The 21,367-nt window shown below is 32.9% G+C and overlaps 1 protein-coding gene across 1 annotated transcript in view; it reads right to left on the bottom strand.

The window, feature by feature from the left end:
• Nucleotides 1-21,367, bottom strand: part of mbd2 (methyl-CpG binding domain protein 2) — a 39,611-nt gene that overhangs the window by 10,220 nt on the left and 8,024 nt on the right. Inside the window, exons 2-6 of the mRNA XM_051110197.1 lie at nt 16,852-17,011; nt 12,514-12,651; nt 6,364-6,454; nt 6,118-6,295; nt 1,432-1,554 (exon numbers count right to left, since the gene is read on the bottom strand). Of these exons, the coding sequence (XP_050966154.1) occupies nt 1,440-1,554; nt 6,118-6,295; nt 6,364-6,454; nt 12,514-12,651; nt 16,852-17,011 (682 nt within the window). The 3' untranslated portion in view covers nt 1,432-1,439. The remainder of the gene's footprint in view (nt 1-1,431; nt 1,555-6,117; nt 6,296-6,363; nt 6,455-12,513; nt 12,652-16,851; nt 17,012-21,367) is intronic.

Below are 21,367 nucleotides of genomic sequence, written 5' to 3'. Positions count from 1 at the left end.
TTTAGCTTAATTTCTTGTAATTTTGTTAGATGCTTTTATTAGCTGTCATTTTTACTATTAGCTTTATTTTAATTTCAGTTTTATTTTTTTATTTTCAGCATTTTTTTATTTGCATTTCAGCATTTCAATTTTAGTTCATTTTTTAGTCATTTCGTTGTGTGCTTTTTGTCATTTTAATAGTTATAATTTGTTTATAAATTAGTTGTATATACATATAATGATTTTTAATAATACAAATTTGTAAATTTGTTTAAAATTTATAAACTTTTTAAATTCAGTTTTTGTGTTTATCTATTTGCGATGCAGAATTTTAGCGCTTCAACATAACTATTTCTGTTAGTTTCCAAATAAACATTTCTATTTTTTGTTCAAATTATGTTTCATCATTTCAATTTTAGTATTTTTTTGTGCTTTTTTAAGTGCAATGTTTTGTTTATTTATAGTTAGTTTTCAATTAATTAATTAATTAATTTATTTATTTATTTATTTATTTTCCAAGGCAACATTTCTTGTTTTCATTTAGTTTGTTTTATTTATTATTTATATTTTATTTCACTTATTTTTGTCACATTACATTTTTTTAATCATTTTTAGTTTATGATAATAACATTGTTCATTGTTATTTTTCTTTCATCTCAAGCTCAGATTTTTGTGTTTAGTGCTTTATATAGTGCTTTGAATTGTTATACTATATTTTTATTTTATTTTAATTCTTATTTCAATTTTTTTCAATTATTTATGCACTCATTTCAATTTTACCTTAATTTCTTAATTTCTAAGGTCTCATTTATTTTAATTTCAGTTCTAGTTTATTTATTTTCAGTGTGTAATTTTAGCGTTTCAGTCGTCAGTTCCCAAAGCAGCATTTCTTATTTTAGTTTAAATTTAATTTCAGCATTTCAATTTTAGTTTAATCTTTAGTCATTTTTAATACTTAGAATTTCAACTTTTTAAATTCAGTTTCAGTTTTTATTTATTTTCAGTGCATAATTTTAGTGCTTCAACAAAAGTATTTCTGTTAGTTTTCAAATAAACATCTTTCATTTTTTGTTTACATTTAGTTTCTTCATTTCAATTTTAGTTTAATTCTTAGTAGTTTTTTTGGCGCTTTTTAAGTGCAATGTTTATTAGTTGCCATTTTTACTATATAGTTAAAAAACGTCTTAATGATGGGTTTGTTTCATCTTTTGTCTTCTCAAGATGTGAACTGGTGGACTAGAGTTGTTTTGTGGATTATTGTGATGTTTTTATCAGCTGTTTGGGCTCTCGTTCTGACGGCACCCATTCACATCCATTGGTGAGACAGTGATGGAATGACACATTTATGAAACCTGATGAAAAAACAGACTTATGTACATCATAACGGAGTAGTTCTGCATGATGAACAGCTGGTCTGAAAGCGTCTGTCCCGTCATCCCGTGGTTTCCTCACCTGTTTGTCTACGCCGCTCTGCCGTCCATGTCTCGGGTGGATTCTGCGGCTCGCGCCAAACTGTCGGCCATCAGAGCTTCTTCCAGACTGCGTCGGGCCTGATGGACCTTCAGCTCCTGCTCCCTGAGGAGGAAGAGGATGAGAACGGGATGAAGGTCTCTGACCTCGCTTTATCTGCGCCTCCTCCCCCCCCCCTCCGGCCTGTCAATCCATCTGGTAACCTCTACCCACGATCCTCCTCGCTGCTCTCTTAAAGGGCTCGCAGCGTGGAAAAGCGTTTTTTGTGCTCTTTTGAGATGGAGGAGTTTGATGTACGGTATTGACATGCTGTCCAGGCAGGAGGCAGGAAAACCAATCCCAGAATGCATTTTGAACCAAAAACAGAGCAAAACAGCAGTGTCGAAGCATCTAAGATGGTTCATGTCTAATTAAAAACGCCTATTTCAGTGCTGTCGTTCAGATCAGCGGCGCTGAAACCATCAAAATTAACAATCAAAGCATCACAGTCATGAGCTCATGAACACACTGACACATTAACACCTTCTCGTTATTCACTGCTGATGAACGATGGTGTGAACTAAAGTGTTACACAGAGCTCAGAGATCAGAAACGCAGCTCATTTACATACAGCGCTCTTAAAGGTACAGTACTGTATAACATCAGCCTGTGTTCAGCCAACATGATCAATTATATTGTTACAAACCTGCATGACTTCCTGTATCCTGTCAAACACTAAAGCATATATTTCGAAAAAAATATATATATTTTTTTTTTTGCATTCAATGAGAGTCAGTGGGGTCCAGTGTTAATTTAGTGTTTATTATTTATATACACTAGTACATTTTATTCATATTTTAAATTGTATTTTACACATTTTAAGTTTTAATTTCCATTTTAGCTTTTTTTTTATAATATTGTTATGAATTGTCATTTTTATTCAGATTTAAATTATTTGATTTTTTTTTTGTTTGTTTTTGATTATTATTTTTTTTGTTATTTCAGCTGGAATTTTTTCAGTTATTTAGCTTCTCATTTCAATTTGAACTTATATCTTGTAATTTTGTTAGGTGCTTTTAGCTGTAATTTTTACTGTTAAGTTTCATTTATTTTAACTTCTATTTTAGTTTTATTTTTAATAATATTGTTATGCATTGTCATTTTATTCAGATTTAAATTATTAGATTTTCTTTGCCCCCCGATTTTAGCTTCACATTTGTTTTCAATTATTTAGGTACTCACTATAATTTTAGCTTCAATTCGTGTAATTTTGTTGGGTGCTTTTATTAGCTGTCATTTTTACTATTAGGTTTCATTTATTTTAATTTCAGTTTTATTTATTTTTTTATTTATTTTCAGTGTATAATTTTAGTGTTTCAGTCACTTTCTTATTTTAGTTTAATTCCATTTCAGCATTTTAATTTTAGTTTAATTTTTAGTCATTTTGTTGTGTGCTTTTGTCATTTTTAATAGCTATAATTTATATATAATTTTGTTATAATTTGTATATAAACAAAATAATTTGTAATTTGTATATAAATATAAATATATAAACTTGTAAATTTGTTATCATTTATATTTTTATATACACTACTACATTTTCTATTAATATTTTAAATTGTATTTTATACATTTTAAGTTTTAATTTCAATTTTAGTTTTTTATATAAAATTGTTATGTATTGTCATTTTTATTCAGATTTAAATTACTAGAATGTTTTCACTTTATTAAAATTATTTAAGTACTAATTTAAATTTTAGCTTAATTTCTTGTGATTTTGTTAGGTGCTCTTATTAGCTGTCATTTTGACTATTTTCATTCATTTTTATTTCAGTTTTAGTTTTTTTTCTTCAGTGTGTAATTTTAGTGTTTCAGTCAGTTTCTTATTTTAGTTTAAATTTAATTTCAGCTTTTTAATTTTAGTTTTAGTCATTTTGTTGTGTGCTTTTGTCATTTGTAATAGTTATAATTATTACTTTTGTTAATTCAGTTTTAGTTTTTATTTTAATTTCAGTGCTTCAACAAAAAACTATTGTTATTTCCAAATAAACATTTCTAATTTTTGTTTGAATTTTGTTTCATCATTTCATTTTTAGTTTAATTTTTTCCACCTTTGTTTGTTTATTTATTTGTTTATTTATTTCTAGTTTTTATTCCGTTTTTTTAATCCATTATTTATATTTTATTTGATCTCAGATTTGTGTTTCTGGTGCTTTTTACATCTTTTATGTTCGACTGCAGAAACACGGTCACACATGTGTGGACTGACATGAATGATCATTTTTGGCTGAACGATCTCTTCAAATGCAAAGGTCAGAGAAAAAGAAAAATGATCAAGAAATATTAAATCTGTTTGTGGTGTTATTGAGGGAAGATCTGAGTGCATGTAGAAGCAGGAGGTTGTGGTGGTGATGATGATGATGATGCTGCTGTCATCAGACGCTTATGAAGAACACACACACACACACACACACACACACACACACACTCTGTGTAATGGAGGCTTGTTTGTCGCAGCTCTCATGGAAGTCAGTATTAGCATCAGAAGCGTCACGAGAGGCGGAGGAAGGAGCGAGCGCTTGCTGCACGTCCTGAATGATAATGACGCACACGTGAACCTGACGACAGTCCTGCGTTTCCATTGGCGTGCGCACGCATGAGACACAACACACCACATGTGAGGCCTGCACTACACATGAACACATGAACACACACTAAAGCGCACGGTCACTGACGCCTGATCATTTAAACACTCTATTGCTTCATTCTTAGAAAATGAAGAAGGCAGAGGGATGAAATCTCTCCGGCCCTCACTAAAGAACACACACACACACACACACACACACACACACACAAGCTGCATGTGTGTGCATCTACTGCCATCTTGTGTTTTGGTCTGGAAAACCATCTTAAGACATTGAACTAGTGAGATCTTTGCATTTAGCATTTACATTTTACATTAGTACTGCTATCAATCTACCAGCTATATTTCAGTATATACATCAGTATATATAATTAATAGACTTTAATTAAATCAGTTATAATAAATAATAAAAATGTTAATTTTAAACTTAAAATTAATTAAAATTGCATTAATATACATGAAATAATTACATTTGTAAATAAATAAAAATACATTTCTAATCAACTATCAAAACATTCATAATATTTCACTCATAAGATTTGCATCAACAGGACTAGCAAAAAGAAATAATAATAAAGTAAAATTTAAATATATATATATATATATATATATATATATATAGTTAAAATAAAAATTAAAATAATTAAATAATTACAATTAAATTTTTTAATTTAAAAAAAATTATAAAATGTCAAAAAATAACATTTAGAATAAATAACTGGGTAAAAAGTAAAATTAAATAATTAAAATTCAAGATAAATATTTAAATAAATAACATTTAAAAAAAGTAAATTTACAATAATTAAATTACATTTAAAATAAGTCAAATTAAATAAAAAAAATAATAATAATAATAATAATAAATGACAAATATTTCATTTTTTCTATTTTATTTTAAAACCTCAAACTGAAATGAAATCAGTTATATCTATAATTAATAAATAATAGAAATGTCAACTAAATAATAAAAAAAAAAATACAATTACATTTGAATATACATGAAATAATTACACTTTTAAATAAATAAAAATAAATTTTTAAATCAACCATCAAAGAAACATTCAAAATATTTGGTTCAAAAGATTTGCATCAACAGGACTGGCAAAAAATAAAATAAAACAATAAACTGTAACATATATAATAAAAAATTAAATAAAATTTAAATTAATAAAACAAAAAAGTAAAATAAATTAAATAAATAAAAAATTAAATAAATATAAATAAATTCTTAAAATTATATTTTAAAGTAAATTAATTTATAAAATGTAAAATGACTTTAACATTTAAAATAAATAAATAAGTAAAACATACAATAAATTAAATTAAAAATAAATAATTATATAAATACAATTCCAAATACGTAAATTTCCAATAATTAAATGGATTTAAAATGAGTAAAATTTGAAATAATTTGAAATAAAAATGCATAAATATTTAATATTCTCCATTTTTTTTAAACCTCAAAAACACTTCATGTTTCATTTCATGTTGCTGTTGACCATTGTTACAGTCATCGCTGAAGTCTCTGACTAACGGCTCAAACCAACCTCCTTCTAACCAGCCCTAACCGGCGTTCAACCGCTACGCTGCCGCTCAGAGACGAGCGTCTCATCAGTATGCTGAAGAAACTCCAGACTCTAAACAAGTACGGCAGGACAATCTTATTTGGCTTGTGTTTTTCATCCAGCAAGCATCCAATTTAGCGTCGGAGACGGAGCGAAATGACTCTCGCGCATCAATCTCAGGAGAAGCGGGAAGGTTTTTAGCTCGGCTTGAACTGTGACACTGATTCCCGACGACTCGATCGAGAGGAACCCGACGAATACATAAAACATTCGCCCGTTCCCTCGCCTCAACCCTGAATTATGAAAGAATATTAAGAGAGCGGATGAGCTCAGAACTTCACTGTCAACAACGCCGCAATGATACGACGACTCGTGAGATCACGCAGTGCATTATGAGGAGCGCTACATGGCATAATTAATGCATTAATGCTAAAAATAAAACATGAGATGACAAAATTTGACCTTTGACCTTTGTCTTACCGTATGTCGTCGTCAGTGACGGTGAAGGCTTTGCAGAGCGGCTGCGACGTGTTGAGCCAAATGGCCGGGTTCTTCTCGGCCGCCGTGGACGTCTGACCCGTGATGGGCGCCGAGCTCATGTGCAGAGCGCTGGCGATGGCCGACAGAAGCGTCTCGTCCGACGAGTCCGGCCCGATACCTGCGCGACAGCACGGACGTTAGCCAGCCATCAGCGAACGCCAGACACGGACGCTCACGCAGACTTACTCTGTAAACCTTTGGGCAGATCCATCGTCCTGAGCACTTCCTCCGACACGTCCGACGACCGCAAACCCTTCAGCCGCTTCTCCCAGAACAGCTGGAACACACACACACCACATGACAAAGTTAAAACAAAACTGAAATGAAATTAAATATTAAAATGAAACAACATGAAAAAATTAAATTAACTAAAATATTAAATTAAAATTAAAAAAAGGTAAAAATATATATATATTAAATAAAAACTTACCTAAACCTACTATAGAAATAGAAAAACAGAAATGTTGCCTTGGCAATTAACTGAAATAAGTTTGAAATAAGTTGAAGTACTAAAATTACTCAAATTGAAATAAAGCAAATTACAACAAAAAAATAAAAACAACAACAACAATAATAATAACAACAAATAAATTAAATAAACAAAAAATTAGTAACATTTAAAAAGGAAAATTAAAAAAAGGAACATTTAAAAATGACTTTTGAAAAGCACAAAATTTAAAATGTAAACTAAAATTGAAATGAAAACTGAAAATATAAAAAGAAAAAGCTCATTTGAAAATAATTTATAAATGTTAGTAGAAATACTAAAATTGCTAAAACTGAAAAATAAAGCTAAATAAAAATAAAATAAAATAAAATGACAAAGACACATTGAAATGACAAACGGAAATAAAAAATAAAAGCTAATGCAAAACTAATTAATAAATGTTAAAGTTGTAGTAAAATTAATAAAACCGAAATAAAACACATCACAACTGAAAAACCAATTGGAACAAAACAGAAATATTTAAAAATTACCAAAGAACAAATTTCCAAATCAATCAACAAAAAATATTTAAAATATTTAATTCAAAAGATTTGCATCAAAAGGACTGGTAATAAATAAAATAAATCAATACATTGTAAAATGTATAATAAAAAACAAACAAAGTAAAATAAATAAAAATCTAAATAATTAAAATGTGAAATTAAAAATTTTAAAATAAATTAATAAAATGTAAACTAAATAAAACAAAGTAAAAAGGAAAATAAATCATTAAAATTTAAAATAAATAATTAAATAAATACAAAAGTACAATTTACAATAAATAAAAATGTTCATTTAAAACACAAATATTTTTTCGATTTTATTTTAAAAGCTATAAAAAATATTTATATATTAAATTATATTAAATTATTATATTACTAAATTACATTTTATTGTATCATAATATACTATATTATTATTATTGCACAAATGTTATATATAAATAATGAACATAGTATGCATAATGCTAAAGTAACTGTGGTTGATAGTGATGGATTGTGTACAAATAAGAACCAAGAAGATTCTACTGTGCTCCACAAGTAAAAGACACTCAATCAACTCTAAATGGACATGAATGATAATGAGTCAATGATGAATGACAAATAAATAAATGCTGACAGATCTTTCATTCTTCTAATGTCCTGCACTAACATGAATCAATCTTCAAGGGTTTTAACAAATCTAATTATCCACGTCCTCCAGATACAAGCGCTCGGAATCAGGTCAGAACGATGGTAAAGGTCAAGCGTTCAGCCGCGAGCGATTTTCTGCTGAATCACCGCCCGAATCCACGTCACGTCACACGTTAACGGGCCGCTCCGCCGCTCATCTCACGCCGTCTCTAATGAATTAAACGCAGCGGCTTCATTCGGCCTGGAGGAGCGTTTGTGCGTTTGCTGGTCAGACATCGGCGGCGGCGGCAGCGGCGGCCCGCGGGACACACAAACCGCAACGAGCGCTCATAAACACACCACAGTTATTGAACCGGAGACTTAAATACAGCTCGTCCACGAGCGCCGCGGGGCCCCGACAAATAAATCCACCCTCCACTGCTGTTACAACCCCACATGAGAGACGGAGAACTCAACCAGCGGCTCAAACACACTTCAAACAAAGCTGAAGTTAAATTAAATATTAAAATGAAATTCAGTTCAATTATTCAATTAAATATTCAATATTAAAAACAATTAGGTAAAAACTTAAACTTACAATAGAAATAGAAAAACGAAAATGCTGCCTTGGCAACTAACTGAAATAAGTTTGAAATAAGTTGAAGTACTAAAATTACTCAAACAGAAATAAATTAAAAAAAAATAAAAAATAAATAAAAACAATAAAAAGGAAAATTTGAAAATGACATTTGAAAAGCACAAAATTTAAATGTAAAACTGAAAATATTAAACGAAAAAGCTCAAAACAAATTAATAAATGTTAGTAGAAATACTAAAATTGCTAAAACTGAAAAATTAAGCTAAATAAAAATGACAAAAAAACATAACTAAAACTAAAGTTAAAATGACAAATGGAAATAAAAAATAAAAGCTAATTCAAAACAAATTAATAAATGTTAATAAATGTAATAAGAAACAGAAATATTTAAAAATGGCCAAAGAACAAATTTCCAAAATCAATCAACAAAAAAAAAAAAAAATAATCAAAATATTTTGTTCAAAAGATTTGCATCAAAAGGACTGGCAAAAAAAAAAACAAACAAAAAAAAAAACACACTTTACTGAAGACCAATGACGACCTTCGTCAGCTAGCAGACTTAAACTGTAGCTAGATACAGAAACTACTTTCTTCTACTCATCAGTGCTGCATTTAACTGATCTAAAATACAGTAAAATTGTGAAATATTATTATAATTTAAACTAGCTGTTTTCTATGTGAATATGTGTTAAAGTGTAATTTATTTCTGTGATGCGCAGCTGAATTTTCAGCATCATTACTCCAGTCTTCAGTGTCACATGATCCTTCAGAAATCATTCTAATATGCTGATTTGCTGCTCAACAAACATTTATGATTATTATCAATGTTGAAAACAGTTGTGCTGCACAATATTTTTGTGCAAACTATCATATATTTTATTTTTCAGGATTCACAGATGAATAGAAAATTCTAAAGGACAGCATTTATTTGAAACAGAATCTTTTGTAACATTTTAAATGTCTTGCACTTTTGATCCATTTAACGCAGCCTTGCTGAATAAAAGTATTAAAAGTATTAAAGGAAAAGAAAATGCATTAAACCTCAAATATTTGAACAGAACTGTACAGTGTTAGGAAAGTGTCTTATTTTAAATAAATGTTGTCTCCCGTCACACATTACTGTCTCCTGTGTCTCTCTCAGGGTTTAAGTGACTGTGTGTGTGTGTGATTGTTCTGGAGCTCATCTGCAGTGTGTGTCTCTCGCTCTGATTAACGCTGTGTGTGCAGCAGAACACTGAGTGTGCGCTTGTTTACATGCTGATGATGCTGAGAGGAGACGCAGAACATCACACGACTGACAGAGACAGACGGACACTTCAGATCTCACATCTCAAACCAGCACTGAACATGATCGTGATCAGCATCTTTCTGACTGAATAGAAGCTGAATGAAAGAATTAATTCATTTCATAATAATTTTTTTTTTTAAATGTAGGAATTAATTAACAAACTCATAAATCCACAAACAAAGAAATAAATGAAAAACACATAAATAAATAAACAAATACATCAATCAATCAAGTCACAGACTAGTTAAAAAAAAAAAAAAAAAAATAATAATAATAAATTATATATATATATATATATATATATATATATATATATACACTACCGTTCAAAAGTTTGGAGTCAGTAAGACTTGTAATAGTCTTTAAAGAAGTCTCTTATGCTCATCAAGGCTGCATTTATTTGATTTAAAATATAGAAAAAAAACCCAGTAATATTGCAAAATGTTTTTACAATATAAAATAATGTTTTTTATTTTAACATACTTTAAAATAGAATTTATTCCTGTGATGAAAAGCTGAATTTTTATCAGCTGTTACTCCAGTCTTAAGTGTCACATGATCCTTCAGAAATCATTCTAATATGCGGATTTATTATTAGAATGATCAATGTTGGATAATATCAACAGTTGTGCTGCCAAATATTTTTTTCAGGATTCTTTCATGAATAACAAGTTTAAAAAGTACAGTGTTTATTCAAAATATAAATATTAACTTTATTATTTATTATTAACTTTTAATAAACTTTTAATTATTAACTTAATACATCCTTGGTGAATAAAAGTATTAATTTCTTAAAAAAAAAAAAAGAAACAATAAAAATGTACTGACCCCAAACTTTTGAACGGTAGTGTATATATATATATATATATATATATATATATATATATATATATATAAAAACTAACTTACATAGACCAAAAAAATAATAAACTAAATAAATAAATTAGATAACATCACAAATGCATGGTTAAATTAATTAATTAATTAATTAATTAATTAACTGATTAAAAGGTTGGGATTTTTAATGTTTTTTAAAGATGTTTCTTATGCTCATCAAGGTTGTGTTCACTTGATGAAAAATACAAAAAAATATATATAATATTGTGAAATATTATTACCATATAAAACAATTTTTTTCTATATTGATATACGTTAAAATTTAATTTATATCTGTATTTTCAGAATCATTACTCCAGTCTTCAGTGCCACATGATCCTTCACAAATCATTCTGATTATTATCAATGTTGAAAACAGTTGTGCTGATTAACTTTTTTGGAACCTGTGATATTTTTTTCAGGATTCTTTGATCAATGAAAGGTTAAAAAGAAGAGCATTTATTTAAAATAGAAAGGTTTTCTAACAATATACACTACTGTTCAAAAGGTTGCGGTCAGTAAATTGTTAATTTTTTTGAAAGAAATTAATACTTTTATTCACCAAGGAAGTGTTAAATGAAAAAAAGTGATAGCATAGATTTACATTGTTAGAAAAGATTTATATTTTGAATAAATGCTGAATCTTGAAAAAAGAATCACAGGTTCCAAAAAATAAACAAATAAAATAAAATTATATATATATATAGAGCACAATCTGCATATTTCTTATTAAATCTGCATCAAGACTTTGGTTTTAAAATATTCAAAAAATGTATGAAACTCTGAATGAATCTGTTCTGATTTTATTAAGATCATTTCTGCAGCAGGCCACAGGCATTGTTTTCATATCTAGAAAACAAGACTCAAAACAAAGAGTCAGAAACAATCATTTCATGCAGCTTCCAGCTTTTGGTTTGAAATGTGATGAATGTGAGCGTATTCATGAAAACAGAACATTCACATCCATTTCTGATCCTTCCGTCTGACAAACCTAACAGACAATGAATGAGTGCAGAACCTCTATGAGTTTTTGTATTCTATGTTTCATATAATACAAAAATAAATAAATAAATGAATGAGTGCAGAATGAGACTTCAGCATCCTCTAGTGGTGGATGTGAGATACAGCTTTAAATGCAACTAAATGCTGTGATTGGTTATATAAATCTCTACAACACATCATTCCACAATGATTCCACTGACTGGTGTATTATGTTGAAACTACTGACCAATTATAATTAAGTATTACAGTGAGATGAGTAATAATCTTCAATACTTTGGGCCAACTTAATATTCAGACTAATCTGTATTAACATGCTGTCTAATTATGGCTGCATTTATGCAATAATGCACAACAAGACGATGTCAAACAAGCTTCAGCTCAGGTTTTTATTAATTGAAATATAGCTGAAATAAAATAAAATATAAATATTACAAGAAAAACTTCAAACAAAAATGTTAAATGTTGCACTGCAACTAACTGCTAAACTGTTAAAAATAAGTTTAAGCTGAAGTACTAAAATTGCTAAAACTGAAATAAAAATACAAAAGAGGTAAATAGAAATAAAAAATAAAACTAAAATTTAAAAAAATAAAAATAAAAACACTAATTTAGCAAAGATTAAGCTAAAATGACATCTTAAGTGATTTGTTCTTAAACTAAAACTATTAAAAATGTATTTAACAGTAATGTTTTAATTTTATTTGTAAAATAAAATAAAATAAAATAATATTAGTAGACATCTCAAACTTAAAAATGAGAAATTTTGTCTTGAAATTGAAGTAAGATAAGTTTAAGCTGAAGTACTACAATAAAAAATTAAAAGTGAATTAAAAGTAAAAGTAAAATACAAATAAAATAAAGCTAAATATTAATATTTAAAAACAAATTCAAATGACCAAAGTACATAAAGTTACTGATTTAAGAATGAAAACTAGGTGAAAGCTGATGTATGGTGCGAATGACGATGAGTCACCTGTCGCGGCTGCTCTGAGGCTCTCTGAAGGTCTGTCTTGACTTTGTTGTTGGGATGATTGACCACTTTAGTGACCGGCTGCTTGAAGATGGAGGCCGTTTGTCTGATGGGCAGCGCCGTGTTCAGATCCGGCTTTCCCTACAAACACAGAGACACATTTACAGGTTAAAAAACAACCAACTAAGAACAGAACAGAACAGAATGTTCCCACAAAGACGGCAATATCCAAAATGCTTGATTTTTTGGTCCCCATGAGGAAACAAGTTTATAAATCACACAGAATAAAGTAAGGGAGAAGGTAAAAATGCTGTCAGTTTTGTGTGAGGGGCAGGTTTAAGGGTAAGGTTAGGGTACAGGGATAAAAAATACAGTTTGTACAGTAGAAAAAAAACAATATGCCTATGGAATGAACCCATGAAACATGGAAACCCAACATGAGTTGTGTGTGTGTGTGTGGCAGAAGTGTGTCATGGGGCGAGGCGCATCACCACACCTCTAAAACGTCCAGCATGACAAACACAGACCTGTTGTGGAGTTATAAACACATGATCTCAGAGATCAGACCAAACCTTTCCTGCTTCCTCATGAGAAATCAGACTTTATGACTCATCACATTATTACTTTTCATTTTCAGTGAGGTCATTAAGGGCAAAGGAAGACCATAAGAGAGTCGGCTCAACTGAAAATGAAAGCGTGTGAAGGTTGAGATCATATCAGCCACGAGTCCTGAGAGCAGGGCGTGTGGAAATGCAGCGACACGCCAACAGCCCACGCAACGACACGCATCACAGGATCAGCACGCAAAACTACAGGACAAACGATCCGTACGAACGGGACAGAGGAGAGAGAGCGGTTCGGCTCATTTTTACAAACTGGGTCACATGCACAAATGTTGGTCTGCAAATGCGCTTTGGGGAAAAAAAATCTGCAACTTGCTAATATTAAATGAACTCACTGTTCCCATTCCCACTAAACCACTTCATGTGTTCTGTCATTTGACAATGAAAAGATCAGGTGTAAATGCCCTCCAGAATGCATTTGAGACAGACTACAATCTGACTGAGATGTTTTCAGATGCAACTGAACAAGTGTAAATGCATCTGACGGTTGAGGCTAAATAGAAATCACACTCCTCCCAGAACTGTAAAAAATAAAGGTGTGAGAGCGAGTTTTACCGGCTTACAGTAGACAGATACCAGAGTTCTACTCTACACACAGAGTACACAACTCTACACAACTCCACACAACTCCACACAATTGCACACGTCTCCACAAAACTCTACACAACTCCATGCAACCTCCCATAAAGCTCTTCACAACTCTACACAACTCTTTGCAACTCCCTACACAACTCTACACAACTGCACACATCTCCATGCAACGCTTTGCATCTCCACACAACTCTATGCAACTCTACACAATTCTACACATCCCTATACAACTGCACACATCTCCACACAACTCTATGCAACTCTACACATCCCTATACAACTGCACACATCTCCACACAACTCTTTGCATCTTCAGACAACACAAGCCCCACACAACTCTACACAACTCTCCACAACTCCACAATTGCACATATCTCCACACAACTCTACACAACTCCATGCAACCTCCCACACAACTCTATGCAACTCTCCACAACTCCCCACACAACTACACAACTCTCTGCAACTCCCCACACAACTCTACAAAATTGCACACATCTCCACGCAACACTTTGCATCTCCACTTAACTCCATGCAACACCCCACACTCTACGCAACTCTACACAACTCTTTGCAATTTACATCCCCCCCAATTGCACGCAACTCTACACAACTCTACGCAACTCCACACACAATTGCACACATCTCCACGCAACTCTACACAACTTTATGCAACTCTCCACAAGTCCCCGCACAACTACAAGACTCTACACAACTCTTAGCAACTCCCCACAAAATTCTACACAATAGCACACATCTCCACACAACTCTTTGCATCTCCACACACAACTGCACACGTCTCCAGTACATCTTCCCGCAACTCCGTGCAATTGGACTCATCTCTACATATTTGCACGCAACTCTTCGCATCACACAACTCTACACAACTCCATGCAACCTCCCAAACAACTCTACGCAACACTTAGCAACTCCCCACAAAACTACACACAATAGCACACATCTCCACACACAATTCCACACAACTTCACACAGCCCGCACACAACTTTACGCAACTCTACACATTCCCACACAATTGCACACATCTCCACACAACTCTTCACATCTTCACACAACTCTACACAACTCCACGCAACCCCACACAATTGCACACATCTTTACACAACTCTACACAACTCCACGCAACCTCCCAAACAATTCCACGCACCACTTAGCAACTCCCCACAAAACTCTACAGAATAGCACACATCTCCACACACAATTCCACACAACTTCACGCAACCCCCACACAACTCTGCGCAACTCTACACATCCCCACACAATTGCACACATCTCCACACACAATTCCACAAATGCAACTCTCCACAAGTCCCCACACAACTACACGACTCTACGCAACTCTTAGCAACTCCCCACAAAGCTCTGCACAATAGCACACATCTCTACACAACTCTTTGTATCTCCACACACAACTGCACACATCTCCAGTACATCTTCCCACAGCTCCACACAACTCCACACAACTGGACTCATCTCCACATATTTGCACGCAACTCTTCGCATCACACAACTCTACACAACTCCATGCAACCTCCCAAACAACTCTACACAACACTTAGCAACTCCCCACAAAACTACACACAATAGCACACATCTCCACACACAATTCCACACAACTTCACACAGCCCGCACACAACTTTACGCAACTCTACACATTCCCACACAATTGCACACATCTCCACACAACTCTTCACATCTTCACACAACTCTACACAACTCCACGCAACCCCACACAATTGCACACATCTTTACACAACTCTACACAACTCCACGCAACCTCCCAAACAATTCCACGCACCACTTAGCAACTCCCCACAAAACTCTACAGAATAGCACACATCTCCACACACAATTCCACACAACTTCACGCAACCCCCACACAACTCTGCGCAACTCTACACATCCCCACACAATTGCACACATCTCCACACACAATTCCACAAATGCAACTCTCCACAAGTCCCCACACAACTACACGACTCTACGCAACTCTTAGCAACTCCCCACAAAGCTCTACACAATAGCACACATCTCTACACAACTCTTTGTATCTCCACACACAACTGCACACATCTCCAGTACATCTTCCCACAGCTCCACACAACTCCACACAACTGGACTCATCTCCACATATTTGCACGCAACTCTTCGCATCTTCACACAACTCTACACAACTCCACGCAACCTCCCAAACAACTCTTAGCAACTCCCCATAAACCTCTACACAACAGCACACACAATTCCACACAACTTCAAGCAAACCCCACACAACTCTACACAACTCTACACATCCCCGCACAATTGCACACATCTCCACACAACTCTCCACAACTCCCCACACAACTCTTTGCAACACTACACAACTCTACACATCCCCACACTCATTCTTCACATCTCCACACAACTGCATGCACAATTGCACACATCTCCATGCAACTCCACACATATCTTCGCATCTCACACAACTGCACACATCTCCACGTCTCCAATTTCTCTTCTTGAAAGGCTGTTCACCCAAAATTAGTAAAGAGACCATGAACAGGTTTAATTTAGGCTTTTCTTTGCATATAAACAGTGATCAACTAACAATGTTTGCAGCATTCAAATCCTGTCACAGAAGCTTATGCATGTTTGCATGACTTGTAAAAAACAGTGAGGTTCATTCTCACGTGTCACAGCTTTTGTTTATGTTTGCTGATCAATGTTTATATGTGAATAAAACATGAATTCATTTTGTCCATCATATAAAGCAATCACGTCTCTTCCGAAGACTTGAATTAAATGGCTCAATTAATGTCAATTATTTTTGATCTCTTTACAAGAACAGATTTTCAATGGAGTGACAGAAATATCTCAGATTTGATTATTTCAAGATTTCATTTGTGCTCCAAAGATGAATGAAAGTTTTGTGTTTGGACCGACATGAGGATGAGTAAATAAAGGCAGAATGTTATTTTCGAGTGAACTATCACTTTAAATACCACTGTGCATCACCAATCAAATCCACAGCAGAAAATAACAAAAGACACAAAAAATAAAGTCACCCGGGAACTTTCCAAACCCAATGAACAACTAAAATGCCCCTTGACGTGCATGTTGTCCATTACCTTGCTCAGGCTGAGGTTGTCGCTGCGTAGTCTGTGCTTGTTCTTCTGTATCTTGCTGGGCATCATTTTGCCCGTGCGGAAGTCAAAACATCCCAGATCCACAGAGTTCCCGAGGTAGCGGGACAACTGCGGTTTACTGCGGAACTTCTTTCCTGTGGGACTTGAGAAAAAAAACATCAACATTAACATCAACATCAACACACTCATTCATAAAACTCTTTTGACTTCAGGCTGAACATGAACATGATGGTGAGTTTTGCAACAGAAAGAAGTGCACACAAGGCTGCATTTATTTAATTAAAAATACAAGGATATTGTGAAATATTACTGCAATTTAAAATAACTGTTTTCTATGTGAATATATTATAAAAAGCAACTGTAAAAATTTATTTCTGTGACGCAAAGCTGAATTTCCTCCAGGCTTCAGTGTCATCATCTACAGTCACGCATTCAACAGAAGCTTTTAATGAAGTCAAATCAAGGTTTATCAGTTCACGTGCATCAAAGCCATGACCTTGATGCTCAAGCAGATCAGATACAGAAACTAATGACAGACAGAAACTATGGTTCAAAAGCTTGGGGCTGATAGGATTTTATGAAAAAATGTCTCTTATGCTCATCAAGTATGCATTTATTTGATCATAAATACAGTAATAATTGTGAAATATTTGTATAATTTAAACTAGCTGTTTTCTATGTGAATATGTGTTAAACTGTAATTTATTTCTGTGATGCGCAGCTGAATTTTCAGCATCATTACTCCAGTCTCCAGTGTCACATGATCCTTCAGAAATCATTCTAATATGCTGATTTGCTGCTCAACAAACATTTCTGATTATTAGCAATGATGAAAACAGTTGTGCTGCACAATATTTTTGCGGAAACGGTGATGCATTTTATTTTTCAGGATTCACAAATGAATAGAAAGTTAAAAAAAAAAAAAAGCATTTATTATTTTGTAACATTATAAATTTCTTTGCTGTCACTTTTCATCAATTTAATGTGTCCTTGTTGAACAAAATAATTAATTTCTTTTCAAAAAAAAAAAATATCATACTGACTCCAAACTTGCAGTAGTGATACTATTAAAAGGTCAGTTTTGGATGTTATAACACCTGCGCGGACACACATGACTGCAGTCACAGCAGCTGAAGAAGAGAAATAAAAACACACAGATCCACTTTTCATATGAAATCAGAACTGGCTCTTTAGTATCTCAATGCATGTTCCTCATCTTAAAGGAGAAGTCCACTTCCAGAACAACAATTTACAAATAATTTACTCATCCCCTTGTCATTCAGGATGTCTTCAGTCGTAAAGAAATTATGGTTTTTGAGGAAAACATTTCAAGATATTTCTCCATATAATGGAATGATATGGTGCCCCGATTTTGAACTTCCAAAATGCGGCTTCAAAGGCTCTAAACGATCCCATTATGGGGCGTCACGTGACGAACGAATGACTCAAACCCGAAAACTTGTCAGATAAGAGGTGAGGTGAGCGAATCATAGACTAAAGACCCAGATAAACAATGAATGAATCTTCTCTGTTTCTTATAGCATTACAGTTTTGTGTTGTTTGTAGTGTGATCAACGTTTGTGTAAGCAGTAGATGTGTTAGAGAAGTGACACGTAACATTTTAATTATATTTTGCTAAAATGAACGAAATGACTCGAAAAAAAGATTCGTTCATTTTGCTGAACGAGACTCAAAGGTCCGAGTCGGTAAAATGATCCGAACTTCCCATCACTACTACGAGTCACGTCTAAATTCATCGTCTGTGTACTCCGGCTCAAAAAGGTACAGTATGTTAAAAAACTTCATGTTATTTTCTCCTACAACTTCAGAATCGTCCGACATCGTTGAACCTTTTTGTTTGTAAACAGTGTTTGACTTACTTGCACTTTCTTAGTCTTTGCGCGTTCGCTTTATAAACACTGGGTCTGTAGTTCCACGTGAGCTTTTGACGTGATTCAATAGTACGTAGCGTCGTGGACGCGCATCCCAGAGCCTGTGCTACACCAGCTTTTGTGCTTAAAAAGTATACACATTTTTATTTTCCGAAAACAATGACAGACTGTTTCGCTAGATAAGACTCTTCTTCCTCGGCTGGGATCGTTTAGAGCCTTTGAAGCCGCATTTAAACTACATTTTGGAAGTTCAAAATCGGGGCACCAATGAAGCCCATTATATGGAGAAAAATCCTGAAATATTTTCCTCAAAAAACATAATTTCTTCATGACTGAAGACAGAAAGACATGAACATCTTGGATGACAAGGGGGTGACTACATTATCTGTGAATTGTTGTTCCGGAGTTGAACTTCTCCTTTAAAGGATCTGAAATTATTATTCTGTTTACATTATTACAACCATAAAAAACAAAACAGGCGACAGCTGACGTCATCAGTCCCTCTTGCTATTTTTAAGCAGCTTCATTCATACAGAGAAATTTTCACCATCCACTCAATTCATCAAAAAACCAAGTCCCATCCTGCAGTTTGTCTCTGAATCCGTCATGTTGCAGTGTGTTGTGAACGTCGTTTCTTGTTGATTTGAACGTTTTCCAGCCTGCGACTAAAGCGCTAATCTGCTCAGATAAAGCTCTGGTCCGCAGGAGCGCTGACCCTTGGACTGACCGCAGCAAACCAGACTTCAGCAGGACTAGTTAACCCGCACTGACACGTCCGCACGGACTTATTCAGTCATTATGTAATGCTGTATCAGCAGCAAATGCTATTTTCATGGCAAATGCATAGGAGAAATGATAATAATAATAATTCAAATTTCAATTCAAGTCTTATTTCTATAGCACTTTTTACATCATCTTTATTGAAAATGCATGTTATTAAGATACTATTATAGTTTCATATATAGTTTTACATATTTTTATTTATCTTTTCATTTCAATGTCGTAAAAAGGGGCTTGTTATTCATTTTTATTTCTTCTTTTTTAAATTGTGTCCATATAGTAGCAGTAGTATATTTTTATTTAATGCCATATTAACATCTTAGGCCATTTTCATGGCAAAAACAATCAAAAAATACAAGTATAACAAATACAATAAAACCAGCAAACAAACAAACAAACACAAGTTATATTATTACACATTAATATACGATCAAAATACTACAATTTTTTCTGGCAAAATTATACTAAATAATTCTTTAAGTGAGTTCACTTCATACTAGACGTGTCCATATAGCTTTCATTTATTTTTATTTCAGTTTTGGTTATAAAGCACATCAAGCTAAAAGAAATAAAAAATAAGAAATGTAGTTTTGGAAACTAGCTGAAAAAAATAAGTATAGGTTTTGTTAATAATTTATTTAGCATTTATTTAGTTTCAAGTAATGCAAATGTGATAATGGTTTTAATTTATCTAGTGTTAGTTAATCTGGTTTCACAATAAATTGAATAATATTTCCTTATTACCATATAAAAATATTACATATATATAAGGTGTTTTAGTTTAATATTCTCACACTGTAAAAAATAACATTTGAAAAAAAATGTAATAACATTTTAAAAGAAAATATTATTGAAGACTTTTTTCTTCAAAATGTGTTACTTGCCATTTCTTAGTAATTATTTGTGAACATAATATTTAAGAAAAATGTTATTTATCAAACAAATATAAATTTATATATATATATATATTGTTTGATAAATAACATTTTTCTTAAATTAAATTATAATTATTAATTATTAAATTATATATTATATATACATAATAATTACACACAGTACACACACATATATTAGGCAAACTTGAACTTTTATTTTGTATGTGATTAAAATAGGGCTGTGAAACGATTATTCACAATTAAAGCCATTTTTTTTTTTTCAGAACAAGAAATGTCTTATAAAAACATCCAATAATGAAATGTCTGAATAATGGCACGTTAAAACGTCTCCATGTGCAGGGAGGAAAACTGAAGTAATAAAAGTAAAATGTTTTATTTAATCACTGCAACACTTTCAGCCGTAACTCCAGCAGTTCCTCTTCATGTTTGGTCTGTAACGTTTGCAAAACAAGCGCGTTTTTGGCCCGAGTCGGCACATTTCTGCCTCCAAACTCACAATCCAAACCCTGCCGTGCGGAAACGTGCCAAAATTCACCTTACGACCTTTGAACCTCACATAAATAAACCTGAATTCTACAGCTCGGCTTTGGATCGTCAGTGTGAATCTGTCGATGTGTCACACACACACACGCATGCGTTCAGGCCTGGCGTGCAAACCTGCGGTAACGCTCTCATGTACTCCTTCTCACCATGAAGAGCACGAGAACATGAGGAAACACTCTGCCACAGGCAGCACAGATAAAAATACACTTTCTGGCGCTGTAGTTACAGTAATAAGTGCAGTGAATAGTCAAGACGGTGGTGAGATGACTATCAGTCTCTCGCAAAAGACGTTTTCCCAAAACAAGGCCCTTAAAAATGCAAACATATAATAGTATAATATATAACATAACAGACATAACAAAACTGCACGAGGAGAACAAAAGTGAA

This window comes from Labeo rohita, chromosome 5 (assembly GCF_022985175.1).
Source record: "Labeo rohita strain BAU-BD-2019 chromosome 5, IGBB_LRoh.1.0, whole genome shotgun sequence".
NCBI lineage: Eukaryota > Metazoa > Chordata > Actinopteri > Cypriniformes > Cyprinidae > Labeo > Labeo rohita.
Note: the sequence above shows the minus strand (reverse complement) of the source record. Positions and strands in the feature narration are given on the sequence as shown.